This window comes from Bos javanicus, chromosome 10 (assembly GCF_032452875.1).
Source record: "Bos javanicus breed banteng chromosome 10, ARS-OSU_banteng_1.0, whole genome shotgun sequence".
NCBI classification, from domain to species: domain Eukaryota; kingdom Metazoa; phylum Chordata; class Mammalia; order Artiodactyla; family Bovidae; genus Bos; species Bos javanicus.
The window spans coordinates 18,344,044-18,357,622 of NC_083877.1; the positions used below are offsets into that span (position 1 = coordinate 18,344,044).

Genomic DNA, 13,579 nt, shown 5'->3' on the forward strand with positions numbered 1-13,579 from the left:
CCCATCTTTACTTGGTCTTCCATTATGACATTCTATAAATCTTGGCTATTTGAAGCATTCCTTTCTGAGGCTGGGCTTGTAAATTGAGACTTGTCAGACCTTTAAAATGTAGCTGGTGTGGGAAAGGAAAAAACCCAGCAGCTAGTTTGCTGCTGGATCAGAATTCTCTGTTCTTTGTGAAGTAATAAATTGTATCTTGGCTCCCAGATTATTCCAGGTTGCCTTGGGTTTTGCAGAAGTGGCTTTTTCAGGAATTGTTCCCATTGCCGGAAAGTGGGTGTTAATTTGTGCCTTGGCTGTTTTTCAGAGCACATGCTGGCAGAATCCTAGCAGCTTTTTCGGAGGCTCAGCAGATGCCATGACCGGGTTGTGGCTATCCTCACAGGATGACACACACCCTGCATGAATAACCCGTAACAGATCCATATTAAAGACCTAACCTTTATCATGGACTACTTAAGCTTGGCCTCTGAAGTGTTTTCTTGACCAAGTAGAAGCACTCTGATCAACATACCACAGGAACCAGGATAGCCACAAGCATTGAAATTGGTCAGTATTCCTTAATAAAATATCTGTGATCCACTCACATGGGGTGCAGGTGGTGTCTTGGAAGAGGAGACAAAGCCAAACAAAGAAAGGAAGGAATAACACTGAGTAACATTTGTATTTAGTTCTTGACAGTTTACAGCCTATGCTGACCACCTTATTTATTCCAACGGCATCTCTGAGATCTCTTCATCACCATTTTGTCCTGATTCACCCAGCAAGCAAATGCAAAAGCTGGCGTCATGACTGTGAATGGCCCAATAGCTTCTACAACAAGCACGGAGCTTGGCTTGAATTCCCCTAAGTCTCTGCTTTCTTGACAGACTTTGCAGTCTCACACCTCCTTCCTCGTCTATCTTTCTCTTCTATGTCAACAGCTGAAAAGCAGCTCTACTTTCTTGCACTGTGAGTAGAAGGTAGCAAATTGAAGTCAGTTTCCCATCTTTGGGGCTTCCCAGGTGATGCAAACGGTAAAGAATCTACCTGCCAATGCAGGAGACACAAGAGACGCAGGTTCAATCCTTGGGTTGGGGAGATCCTTTGGAGAAGGAAATGGCAACCCACCCCAGTATTTCTTGCCTAGAAAATTCTTTAGTATGATGTGCTTAGAAGACACTGTCTAGTCTAGCACGTTCTGGACTTTATAGTCATTTAGCCCTCACGATTTATGCCATGTTCATACACCACAGGTACTATTACTTACTTAATATTTGTCTTCAAATAAATGCACTATTTCATTTTTTATTATTCTAAACAATACAGTATCTGTGAAATCATCAGTTGGACATAATAGTTATAGTTCTATAATTAGAAATAATTACAGAAATAATTGAAATAATTACATAGCTATTAAATATGTTAAATGCTCATTGAAACTGTGTAACATACTTCACTTTTATTCTCTTTGTTATGGACACCATATTCTGAGAAATGCATTAAAGTTAAATGAAATGTAAAATCCAGTTGAATTCAATTGGCCACATTTTCCATGCACAGTAGCCACTGTGGCTGGTGGCTACCATGTTGGACAAGGCAGAAAGCAGCTCTGTCACCCCAGAACGTTGTGCTGGAAGGCTCTGCTTAAAGTTTGCCCAGAGCATGTTGACTGCTTTCATGGACTAAAGTTGCTGCTGCTGCTGCTAAGTCGCTTCAGTCGTGTCCGACTCTGTGTGACCCCAGAGACGGCAGCCCACCAGGCTCCCCCGTCCCTGGGATTCTCCAGGCAAGAACACTGGAGTGGGTTGCCATTTCCTTCTCCAATGCATGAGTTTACACTTACATAAGTAAGATCACCAAAAGAATTGAGCACTGTGAATAATGATGAATTTAGAAAATGCTAGCAAAAATGTCCATCTCTCTACCTTCCGAACGTGTCTAAGTGTGTCCTCTGCTTTCCTGCTTCTCTTCTTCTTGCTCCACCTCTGTGTGTCCTGGTTCACTTTTTTAAATTGATGTGTAATCTATAATGTTGTGTTAGTTTCACATGTACAGCGAAGTGATGCAGTCATACACAAATACGTATATTCTTTCTCAGGTCTTTCCATGATGGTATTGAGTGCAGTTCCCTGTGCTCAGCAAGACCTTGTTGCTCACCTGTTTCACATACAGCAGTGTCAGTTCAGTTCAGTCACTCAGTCACGTCTGACTCTTCGCGACCTCATGGACTTCAGCATGCCAGGCCTCCCTGTCCATCACCAACTCCCCAAGTTTACTCAAACTCATCTCCATTGAGTCAGTGATGCTATCCAACCATCTCATCCTCTGTCATCCCCTTCTCCTCCTGCCTTCAATCTTTCCCATCATCAGAGTCTTTTCCAATGAGTCAGCTCTTCTCATCAGGTGGCCAAAGTGCTGGAGTTGAAGCTTCAGCATCAGTCCTTCCAATGAATATTCAGGACTAATCTCCTTTAGGATGGACTGGCTGGATCTCCTTGCAGTCCAAGGGACTCTCAAGAGTCTTCTCCAACACCACAGTTCAAAAGCATCAATTCTTCGGTGCTCAGCTTTCTTTAGAGTCCAACTCTCACATCCATACATGACCACTGAAAAAACCATAGCCTTGACGAGACGGACCTTTGTTGGCAAAGTAATGTCTCTGCTTTTTAATATGCTGTCTAGGTTGGTCATAACTTTCCTTCCAAGGAGTAAGTGTCTTTTAATTTCATGGCTGGTATAGATTAATCCCAAACTCCTAATATTATCTCTCTGCTGCCACTCCCCATTATGCTTTTTGGTAATCCTAAGTTTGTTTTCTATGTCTGTGAATCTATTTCAATTTCATAAATAAGCTTATTTGTATCACGTTTTAGCTTCCACATTTGAGTGTTATCATAGAATATTTGTCTGCCTTACTTTGCTTAATACGATCATCTCTAGGTCCATCCATGTTGCTGCAAATGGCATTATTCCTTCTTTTTATGGCTAAGTAATATTCCATTGTATATATGTCCATCTTCTTCATCCTTTCATCTGTTGATGGACATTTAGGTTGCTTCCACGTCTTGGCTGTTGTAAATACTGCTGCTATTACATTCCTAGTTCACTCTCATTCTTGCCCTTAGTTCTTTCTCTGCTTTTCTACCTATGTTCCTCTTATCTTCCCACCCCAGAATCTCCCTTAATTCAATTTGGATTTCGCTTTGTAAATTATCCCTTAGCTGCAGCAGTAACTTCAGGTCAGAGGACATTCTCAGTTGTAACTTGCACAAGGAATCCCTTCCAGTGGAATTCCGTAGGGATGTGGTCAGTGGCACACTGGACATCTCTACTTGGAAGTCTCCCTGGAATCTGAAGTTCAGCATGCCTAATACCAAACCACTTCCCACTCAAACCCCTGGCTGCCCTTCACTGATGTAACCACAGCAAACTACTTGCTTTACCTACCACCCATCCAAGGCCACCTTTAGAAGAATAAGAGAATTTTTAATTATGCTTTTTCTCAGGCCCGTGAAAGAAGGGCCTAAAACTCCCTGTATGGTACTAGTTTATTGAGCAGGCTACAAAACACAAATTGCCTAGAAGGCGTGACGTAACTTCTTTTGCAATAAAAAATGACCCTGCTAGCACTTGGAAAGCTTCTGGAGGATCCCCAGAGGTGGAAAGTGCTATATAGATGTACGTATGCTTTGTCTGTTGGCCATGAATGTTGAGGAATAGAACAGACCAGCCCCCTTTCTCCTTATTTTAATTATCCAGAGACCCCCAGCAGGAAAGTAAAAGAGAAGTTGGATCCAAGAGCTCTCAGAAGAGCAGGAGGCTCTAGGGAACATGTATGCATTGTTTGTATGAAATAGACCCTTCCTTAGCAGGACAGAGCTGAAAATTTCCCTTATTCTTCTCAGGAAAATGTGTTCTCTCTTTTTTTTTTTTTTCATTCTAAATACACTCAATTAGGTTATGGAAAATTTAGTTCCTCTTGCTAATTTATACAAGGAGTTATGATACCTTGGGATCATCATCTGTCAGCTTTAAAACCCTAAATATGGCATTGATTATTCTCAGGAAGGTGATGTGATGATCTGCTCTCTTTCTCAGACAAAGGGAGGCAGTTGTCCAAAATGGGAAGTCCCTATCTGGGTGGGAATGATAGAAACATCCTTCTGGCTAGATTCTGTTTCTGCTCCACTCTGAAAAAGAGAAACAGATCCCAGTTTAACTAGCCTCAGTCTTACTAAAGGTTAGGGTCTGTGTTGTCCTCTGGATAATAATAACTATAATAACTATTTGTTGAATGGTTGAATTTTTCCCAGCAGTGTGTTAGGTGCTGTAGATGAAATCTTATTAATAGTGCTTACAGCTGTGATGGTAGGGAACCATTCCCTGCCCCCATATTTTACTTTGAGGAATTTGAGTTTGGGAGAGGTAAATAATTTGTCAAAGATCACACAACCCATACATGGCAGAGCTCAAATGCAAACCTCGGTCTGTCCAATGCCACAGCTCAATGTCTTTAGACCTTGTAGTTTTGTTTGTTTTTTTATTGATGGTTACTACGGGCCAGGCGCTATTCTAAGCTCAGAGAGATCCCTAATCTTATGGAGCTTATATCCTGGAGAGGAAAGATAGGAAAAGAATAAGTTAAAAAAAAAAATCCAGGTGGCTCACTATCAGGTACTTTACTTCTTCCAGTCAATATGCCAACTTTGGATGCTCCGGAAGAGAGGCTGAGAAAATTTAAGTATCGGGGCAAAGATGCATCTGCGAGGTGGCAGCAGAGGATTGCAGTCAGCCTGGAGCTCCGGAAAGCCAAGAAGGATGAGCAGGCCTTGAAGAGGAGGAACATCACTGATGTCTCACTTGACCCTTCTGATCAGCAGACCAAAGGGGTCAGCCTCACCCTGCAAGAAATAATCAGTGGTGTCAATGCCTCAGATCCAGAACTATGTTTCCAGGCCACCCAAGCAGCCAGGAAAATGCTGTCCCGGGAGAAGAACCCTCCTCTGAAGCTGATCGTGGACGCGGGACTCATCCCCAGGCTGGTGGAGCTCCTGAAGTCGTCCCTTCACCCCCGCTTGCAGTTCGAGGCAGCCTGGGCTCTGACCAACATTGCTTCAGGGGCCTCAGAGCTGACTCGCGCCGTCGTGGTCGGGGGTGCCATCCAGCCCCTGGTTGAGCTCCTGTCTTCCCCTCACATGACTGTGTGTGAACAGGCCGTGTGGGCCCTCGGGAACATAGCAGGTGATGGACCAGAATTCAGAGACAATGTTATCGCGAGTGATGCCATTCCACATCTGCTGACCCTGGTTTCGTCAAGCATACCAGTCCCATTCCTGCGCAACATCGCCTGGACCCTGTCCAACCTGTGCCGGAACAAGAACCTGTACCCCTCCGACCACGCGGTGAAGCAGATGCTGCCTGCCCTCTTCTACCTCCTGGGGCACCCAGACAGAGAGGTCCTCTCGGACACCTGCTGGGCCTTGTCCTACCTCACCGATGGCTGCGATGCGCGCATCGGCCAGGTGGTGGACACTGGGGTCCTGCCCAGGCTGGTTGAGCTTATGAGCAGCTCGGAACTCAACATCTTGACCCCCTCTCTCCGCACCGTGGGCAACATTGTCATAGGAACGGACCACCAGACCCAGCTGGCCCTGGACGCGGGCATCTTGGGTGTGCTGCCCCAGCTGCTGACACATCCCTGCCCCTCCATCCAGAAGGAGGCAGCCTGGGCCCTGAGCAACGTGGCTGCTGGGCCCCGCCAACACATCCAGCGGCTTATCGCCTGTGGCGCCCTGCCTCCCTTGGTGGCCGTGCTAAAAAACGGAGAGTTTAAAGTCCAGAAGGAGGCTGTCTGGACTGTGGCTAACTTCACAACCGGGGGCTCCGTGGAGCAGTTGATCCAGCTTGTCCAGGCTGGAGTCTTGGAGCCGCTCATAAATCTCCTCACCATCCCAGACAACAAAATGGTTATCATCATCCTCGACGTTCTCTTTTTCATCCTCCAGGCATCAGAGAAGATTTCTCAGAAGGAAAACATGTGTCTGCTGATAGAAGGACTCGGCGGGCTTGATAGAATTGAGGCTCTGCAACTTCACGAGAACCATCAGGTCGCCCTGACCGCGCTGAACATTATCGAGAGACACTTCTCCGAGGAAGAAGAAACTGTCACAGCCTTGCGAGCCCGGGACCAAGATCACAAATTCTTGAAGGACTTAACAAACACATACCACTGCTGCACAACTCCTAAACTGGGACCCAGACCCTAAGACTCACTTCTTTAAGAAAACCCCTTCCCCTTGGCGTACCATAGGCGTAAAGCTTTTAAAACTGAACGTTAATAAAATTTTCCACATTTTCAAAAAAAAAAAAAAAATCCAGATCATTTCAGATGTTGGTAATGCCATGAGAACAATAGAGGAAGTAAAGTGGTAGTGAGCACGGGGCTACTTATGTTGAGAGCTCTTTGAAGGATTTTCTGATATGACCTTTGATCTCAGACCTAGATGATATGAAGGATCCAGAATGTGGGTATTGAGGGCCATGGAAACAGCAAGTGCAGAGGTCCTGGGGTGAGAGTGAGTGCTATGTGTTTCAGGAGCTGCAAAAATCCAGTTTTTCTATTTGGCCATAGAGATAAGTGATGTGATATAATAGCAGACATGTAGGCAAGCTTTGGGTCTTGTTCCAAATATGACAGGGCATCAGAGAAGGGTTCTAAGCAAAAGAGGCATATAATCGGAATTAAATTGTTAAAAGATCTCTCTGGTTTCTATGTGGAGAATAGCAGATACAGGAGCAAGACGGGGAGTAGGGGAAATGGTTAGAAGAACATGAACTTCAAGGGGACTGAAAGTTTTTGGAGAAGATGCAGCCTTGGCTTTGGAAGTAGCAAAGGGTCTGGCGGCAAGAGAGTATTTACCTTTATCTAGGCCCTAAGATATTCAAGATGTGAGGAGGTGCCTCAGAGGCCAGCCAGGTCCAGTTCTTGGGCAAAAGGGAAGGGGGCATTCACAAAAGAAGATGAAAGGACTTCCCTGGTGGTTAGGACTTCACGCTTACACTGCGGGGGGCCCAGGTTCGATCCCTGGTCGGGGAACTAAGACCCTGTATGGTGTGGCCAAAAAATAAATAAATAAAAAGCTTTTAAAGAAAAGGAAAATAAGATGAAGCTATGGGGAGTCTGCGGGAGAAGGCAATGGCACCCCACTCCAGTACTCTTGCCTGGAAAATCCCAGGGACAGGGGAGCCTATGGGCTGCTGTCTATGGGGTCGCACAGAGTCAGACACGACTGACGTGACTTAGCAGTAGCAGCATCATGGAGAGTCTGCTTCAGTGTCAGTGCTGGCAAATCAGAGTAATAAGAGCTAGTTTCATTGAGTGTATACCATGTGTCTAGTGGTATTCTAAGTGCTTTTCTCAGGATAACTTCTTTAGTCCTCTCAATAATCCTAAATCCCAGATGCTATTAGGGCTTCCCAGGTGGCACTCATGGTAAAGAACCCACCTGCCAATGCAGGAGACATAAGAGATACAGGTTCCATCCCTGGAGTAGGAAATGGCAACCTACTCCAGTATTCTTGCCTGGAGAATTCCATGGACAGAGGAGCCTGGTGGGCTACAGTCCATGGGGTCGCAGAGTCTGACACGACTGAGCACACAGGCATGGTCATGGTTTAGATACTATTATTGGCCCCATTTTACACAGGAAACTGAGACAGGAGTTACAACACTTGCAGCTACTACATGATCTAACTCTAAGTCAGAGCCATAAGGGTTGAGGCTGTCAGAGAGAGTGGAAGAGTGACCTCAAGAAGGGAGGGGCCGACTGGTGTGAAGATGAGACCCAGATGACCAAGGGGATCTGGGAGGGAGTGATGAAGTTTAACAAGTTTGTCCCATGATGCCCTACATCCTGAATGACTCTAAAAGAAGGTTCCTGATCAGTGCAAACTAGGAGCTTTCCTGGAGCTTCCAGTGGGTGGAGTAAGCCTGGGCCCCCTCCCTGGGACTGCTTTCTTAAGCAGCTTGTGGGAGAAGAGCAGTTTCATCTAACAAGACAGTGTCTTAGCCTCTTTTATCCCACTGCTCTTGGGTAGGTGGGGAGAGTGCTCAAATCCACACATTTCTGAGATGTTTTCCCTGACTCACATTTGGAGATAATAATCACTTACTATGATTAATTAGATTATGTATCTGTGGGCTTCACATTAGTCCAGCAGAGCAGGAGTTCTGCACATTAGAAATGGAATGGGATCAGCCTAACATTGTTTGGGGTTGGTTTTCTTTTGCTGTTTTTTTTTTTTTTTTTTTTTTTGAAGGGGGATGGTACTTCTATGTTTCAAGTTTTATGCTGAGAACCTGACATATGTTATTCCTTCATCAAACACGACAGTCTTATGATACAGCTACTAGTCTTATTGACCATTTTCTGATGGACCAACTGAACTCCGGATATAACTTGCCCAAAGTTATAGCAAGTGATGGACCTAAGAGAGCTTCCTACGTGGTGCAGTGATAAAGAATCCACCTGCCAATGAAGGAGACATGAGACTCGGGTTCGATCCCTGGGTCGGGAAGATCCTCTGGAGTAGGAAATGGCAACATACTCTAGTATTCTTGCCTGGAGAATTCCATGGACGGAGGAGCCTAGCAGGCTACAGTCCATGGGGTATCAGAGTCAGACGCAATCGAGCACACACACACACAAAGGACCTGAGATTTAAACCCTGACGATCTGATACCAGAGGTTAATCCTTAATCATGCTGCTACAAGTGAGGAACATAGGTATGCTGGGTCGAGTGCTTCCCAAGAAGTCTTTGTAAACCCAAAGGAATGAGTGCATGTAACAACACAAAGTTGGAAGAGAGATCATAGGGATGAACAGTGAAGGCATTCCTTGACTACACTGATTTTGAAATGTTAGTAGACCAACTGTCAGAATCAGGAAGCAACCTGAAGGTAGTAGGCTTGAACGAAACATGGGTTGGAAGGGGGAAATTGATATGAATAGAGAGAAAAAAATTGCTGCTTTACTTCCTTGTCTTCTTCTCAGTCAGTTCAGTCACAGTTGTATCCAACTTTTTGCGACCCCGTGAACTGCAGCAAGTCAGCCTTCCCTGTCCATCACCAACTCCCAGAGCTTGCTCAAACTCATGTCCATTGAGTCGGTGATGCCATGCAACCATCTCATCGTCTGTGGTACCCTTTTCCTCCTGCCTTCAATCTTTCCCAGCATCAAGGTCTTTTCCAATGAGTCGGTTATTCACATCAGGTGGCCAAAGTATTGGAGTTTCAGCTTCAGCATTAGTCCTTCCAGTGAATATTCAGGACTGATTTCCTTTAGGATTGACTGGTTTGATCTCCTTTCATTGTCTTCTCCTACTAAGTCTAAAAGTGCCACTGCTCAAATGATACAAACGATACACTGCTCAAATGCCACCGCTCAAATTTTTGCCCTTCTAATTCCACTTAATGAACACCGAAAAAGCTATCTGCTTCTCCATTCTCCCCACAAAACAGGAAAAGTGGTAGGATTATGAATAATTTTTGGTAAGGTATTTTCATTTTCCATGATTTTTTAAAGAAAACAAATATGCAGGAGGGAATCATTTAAGGGGAAACCATTTAAATAAATGAAATAAGATTCCTTAGGCATCATATTTAATTGATTCCATTTCATCATTTAAAAAATATATTTTCTTTGACATTCATCTGTTCCTATCCAAAAACATGGGTGGATAATCTGATCTCAGTTTTCTTAGGCTCTGTGATCTTGGCAAAGTCATTTTTTAATCATATGCCTGGCTTTCTCTAACTTGAAAATATCTAGACTCCCAGGACAACTGAACTTCTGTGGAAGGGCCATGAAATTCTTTGCCAAATGGCCATGAGTAAGGAGATCGCCTCTTAGAGGTAGCTCTCAGTCCTTCATCTAGATTCTAAAAGAGTTTATTAACCTGTAAATCAATTTTCTTTTTAGTCACCTGGTGGATTAGCAAACCCAGAATCTGTATTTACTTTATGTGTGCCTCTTGGAATATATAATTTAACACTTCTGTATCTCTAAGTGGAACCAAAAGATTTGAGTGCCAGAGTTTGTGAATGTAGGTGTTAGTCACTCAGTCGTGTCCACCTCTTTGCAATCCCATGGACCGTAGCCTGCCAGGCTCCTCTGTCCATGGAATTCTCCAGGCAAGAATACTGGAGTGGATAGCCATTCTCTTCTCCAGAGGATCTTCCCGATCCAAGGAATGGAACCCAGGTCTCCTGAACTGAAGACAGATTCTTTACCATCTGAGCCATCAGGGAAGCCCCAAAGTGAAAGTGTTAGTCGCTCAGTCATGTTCAACTCTCTGATCAGGGGAAGATCATAGAGTCCTCCCTGCACCTACCATTTAGCTTAAAATATGCCAAGGTGCTGTATTTTGGGGGAGCATGACCTTAACTCCATTATCTACAGTCATATGTTGTGGGGATTAGGACATGGACTTATCTTTTGGGGGAAACACAATTCAACCCATTACCCTGACTTTGATGTATTTGTTGTTGTTTGTTGTTGTTCAGTTGCTAAGTCATGTCTGGCTTTTTGTGACCCCCTGCAGCATGCGAGGCTCCTTTGTCCTCCACTATCTCTTGGAGTTTGCCCAAATTCACATCCATTGAGTAGGTGATGCTATCTTAACCATCTCATCCTCTGCCACCCTCTTCTCCTTTTTCCTTCAATCTTTTCCAGCATCAAGGTCTTTTCTAATGAGTTGGGTCTTTGTATCAGGTGGCCAAAGTATTGGAGCTTCAGCTTCAATATCAGTCCTTCCAGTGAATATTCAGGGCTGATTTCCTTTAGATTGACTGGTTTGATCTCCGTACAGTCCAAGTGACTCTCAAGAGTCTTCTCCAGCACCAATTTGAAAGCATCAATTCTTCAGCACTCAGCCTTCTTTAGATTAGCTGCAATGGCTCAGCTGGTTAAGAATTTGCCTGCAATGCAGGAGACCTGGGTTCAGTCCCTGGGTTGGGAAGGTCTGGAGAAGAGAATGGCAACCCACTTTCAGTATTATTGCCTGGAGAGTCCCATGGACAGAGGAGCCCAGTGGGCTACAATCCATGGGGTCTCAGAGTTGGACACGACTGAGCGACTAACACAGCCTTCTTTATGGTCCAACTCTCACATCCATACATGTCTACCGGAAAAACCATAGCTTTGACTGTATGGACCTTTGTTGACAAAGTGATGTCTCTGTTTTTAATAAGCTGTCTAGGTTTGTCATAATTTTCCTTCCAAGGAGAAAGTGTCTTGTAACTTCATGGCTGCAGTCACCATCCACAGTGATTTTTGAGCCCAGAAAAGTAAAATCTGTAACTACCTCTACTTTGTCCCCTTCTATTTGCCATGAAGTGATGGGACTATATGCCATGATGTCAGTTTGATGTCTTAGGAACATAATTTGACAAGGGGAGTAGGATGGAGAGGGTGGGCTCCCTGGCTGCTCTAGCCTTAGTCCAGGACCGAGGAAATGAGGAACTGGATTGGTGGCGGCAGGGTTCATGGGGGTGGAGCATGGGAGTAAAGAAGAGGAGTTGGAATCAGGAGACATACGAAAGAATTTGCCAGGACTTTTTTACTGCATGTGTGGTGAATAAGAGAAAAAGTTTTAGTGCAACACTAACATATGTTTCCCCAAAACACGTGTTGTAAAATACTGGAAATTGTTCTATAGACAAATGCATTTGGGAAACTCTGGATCAAACAAGGTTGAACAGGCTTCTCTGCAGTGCTTCTTTGCATGCTCATGTACACTATGGCTTTCTAAAGGGGACTTCTGGGGGACAGCCTTTCCCAAACTTACAGATACTGACAGCAATTGGCAGAAGCCGCTCCTGTCTGTAGCACTCCCTGCCCCATGTAGAAAAGAATGGTTGGTACCAATGACAAAATTATGGACATCAATTTTGCAATGAATAGTTAAGAAAAAAAAGCAAATGTTTACTGAGCTGCTAGTATGCATCAGACACCACATTAAGTGTTTCACACACAATATCTCATTTAATTCTCGTGACAGCCATCAGGGACAGGTACCATCAATCATCAGATCTTATAAATGGGACCCAGAGGCACATAGAGATAAAGTTACTTACCCAAGGATGCATAGCTGGGGTGTGGTGCAACCAGAATTTGACTCCAAGCAGTCTAATGTTAAAACTGACATTCATAACTACCAGATTATGAATCTAATTGTAGATGTTTTGGATTTCAAATGTTGATAAGACTTGCAGATGGAAATATGCAGAAGACAGTGGAGGATACAGAATCAGACAAGGTCAGGTCTGGGCTCAGAGCCATTAGGGGGCAGACAGGGGTTGAAAATTGCCCGTGGATACATTTATTCAAACTATGAGGTCACAAGTTGGTTATAAGATTTACAACGCAGAAAGGATTCCATGCAAAGATTTTATGTATTAGTGGGATGTTTTCCCAAGCAATGAGTTAGAAATAACTGGCTACCGTTATCACAGTCGGTGTACAGAATGTTCCAACTGTGATGAAACAGGACCCAGACACAGAAGTCTACATCCTAAATCATACTGAAAAGTCAGAATCAGTTGGGATTTTTGAGAAGCAGAGAAATCTCACTGGTCCCACAAGTGCAGTAGAAAACCTCAGCGAGAGCCAGTGAGTAGCTCTAAGAGACCACAGCTCTGCCTTGACATCTCACCACAGAGGCAGGACCTTCTGTCTGTTCCCTGGAGCCCCTGGAACATTCATCTAGAAGCTTCTAACACCCGTACAATGCGGACACCCAGGAAATAGTCGCTGAGCCAAAGAAATGAGAACCAACCCTGTTCAGCTTCCTTCTGCTCCTGGATACATTATCAAGTTTTAAAGTGTTTTCACTGACCCATCCCTATGCCATTGCCTGTCTGAATTTTCTTGCATATACTGGGGACAAAGCCATGATAAATTGCTACCTACTTGCACTGAGTTTCATTTTGTTCTGATTCATTGCCTACTTCAGAGACCTTCTAAAATCACAGTTTATGGACTCTACATCCTGGTGGTTCCCAGAGAGAAATGAACCTAGATTCCAGGGAATGCAGATGTCTTCAAACTTGCAGCCAGCTTCCAGGCTCCCTGCAAAGGTCTCTTAAGCCCCTAAGTATTTCCTCTCTTAAATCACACATCACTGGCACAGGCAGAGTATTTGTTAGGAGACAGTCACTTAAAGGTCTACCAAGTAGACAGAAATGCTGTCGTTCTTGGCAATTTTATTGCGCTGTTCTTGGGCTTAGTGTAGTGATTCTTTTTTAACGTTGCATTGGCTTTTTTGTTCCTGAAAGAAACTATTTCTTTAGTGCTGTACTTGAAACATGATGTTGAATCTCTCTTGGCATGTTTATGGGCCGGGTGAAGGACTGTATATGTGAAAGGGAGCTTAATATTTCACTTGCACAAATGTTGTGACTTTTATTCGACACATTTCTAATTAGGTGACTTGAATCCCTGCAGCCACCGGCATGGGTTATTGTGTCATTGTGGCACTTGGGTGTTCTGCCAAATTTCGATCTGGATAGAATGGATTTATTTTTGCTTCATCCTA

General features: G+C 44.3%; 2 protein-coding genes across 3 annotated transcripts in view; both read left to right on the plus strand.

The window, feature by feature from the left end:
* THSD4 (thrombospondin type 1 domain containing 4) overlaps window positions 1-13,579 on the plus strand; it is a 675,283-nt gene that overhangs the window by 402,595 nt on the left and 259,109 nt on the right. The window lies entirely within an intron of this gene.
* LOC133255291 (importin subunit alpha-8) lies at window positions 4,680-6,248 on the plus strand. The gene has a single exon (XM_061429807.1). It carries the CDS (start codon window positions 4,680-4,682, stop codon window positions 6,246-6,248), a length of 1,569 nt encoding a protein of 522 aa, XP_061285791.1.

Bases quoted from the DNA above. Each gene is read 5' to 3' on its own strand.
- LOC133255291 (XM_061429807.1), top strand. From the start codon at position 4,680: ATGCCAACTTTGGATGCTCCGGAAGAGAGGCTGAGAAAATTTAAGTAT.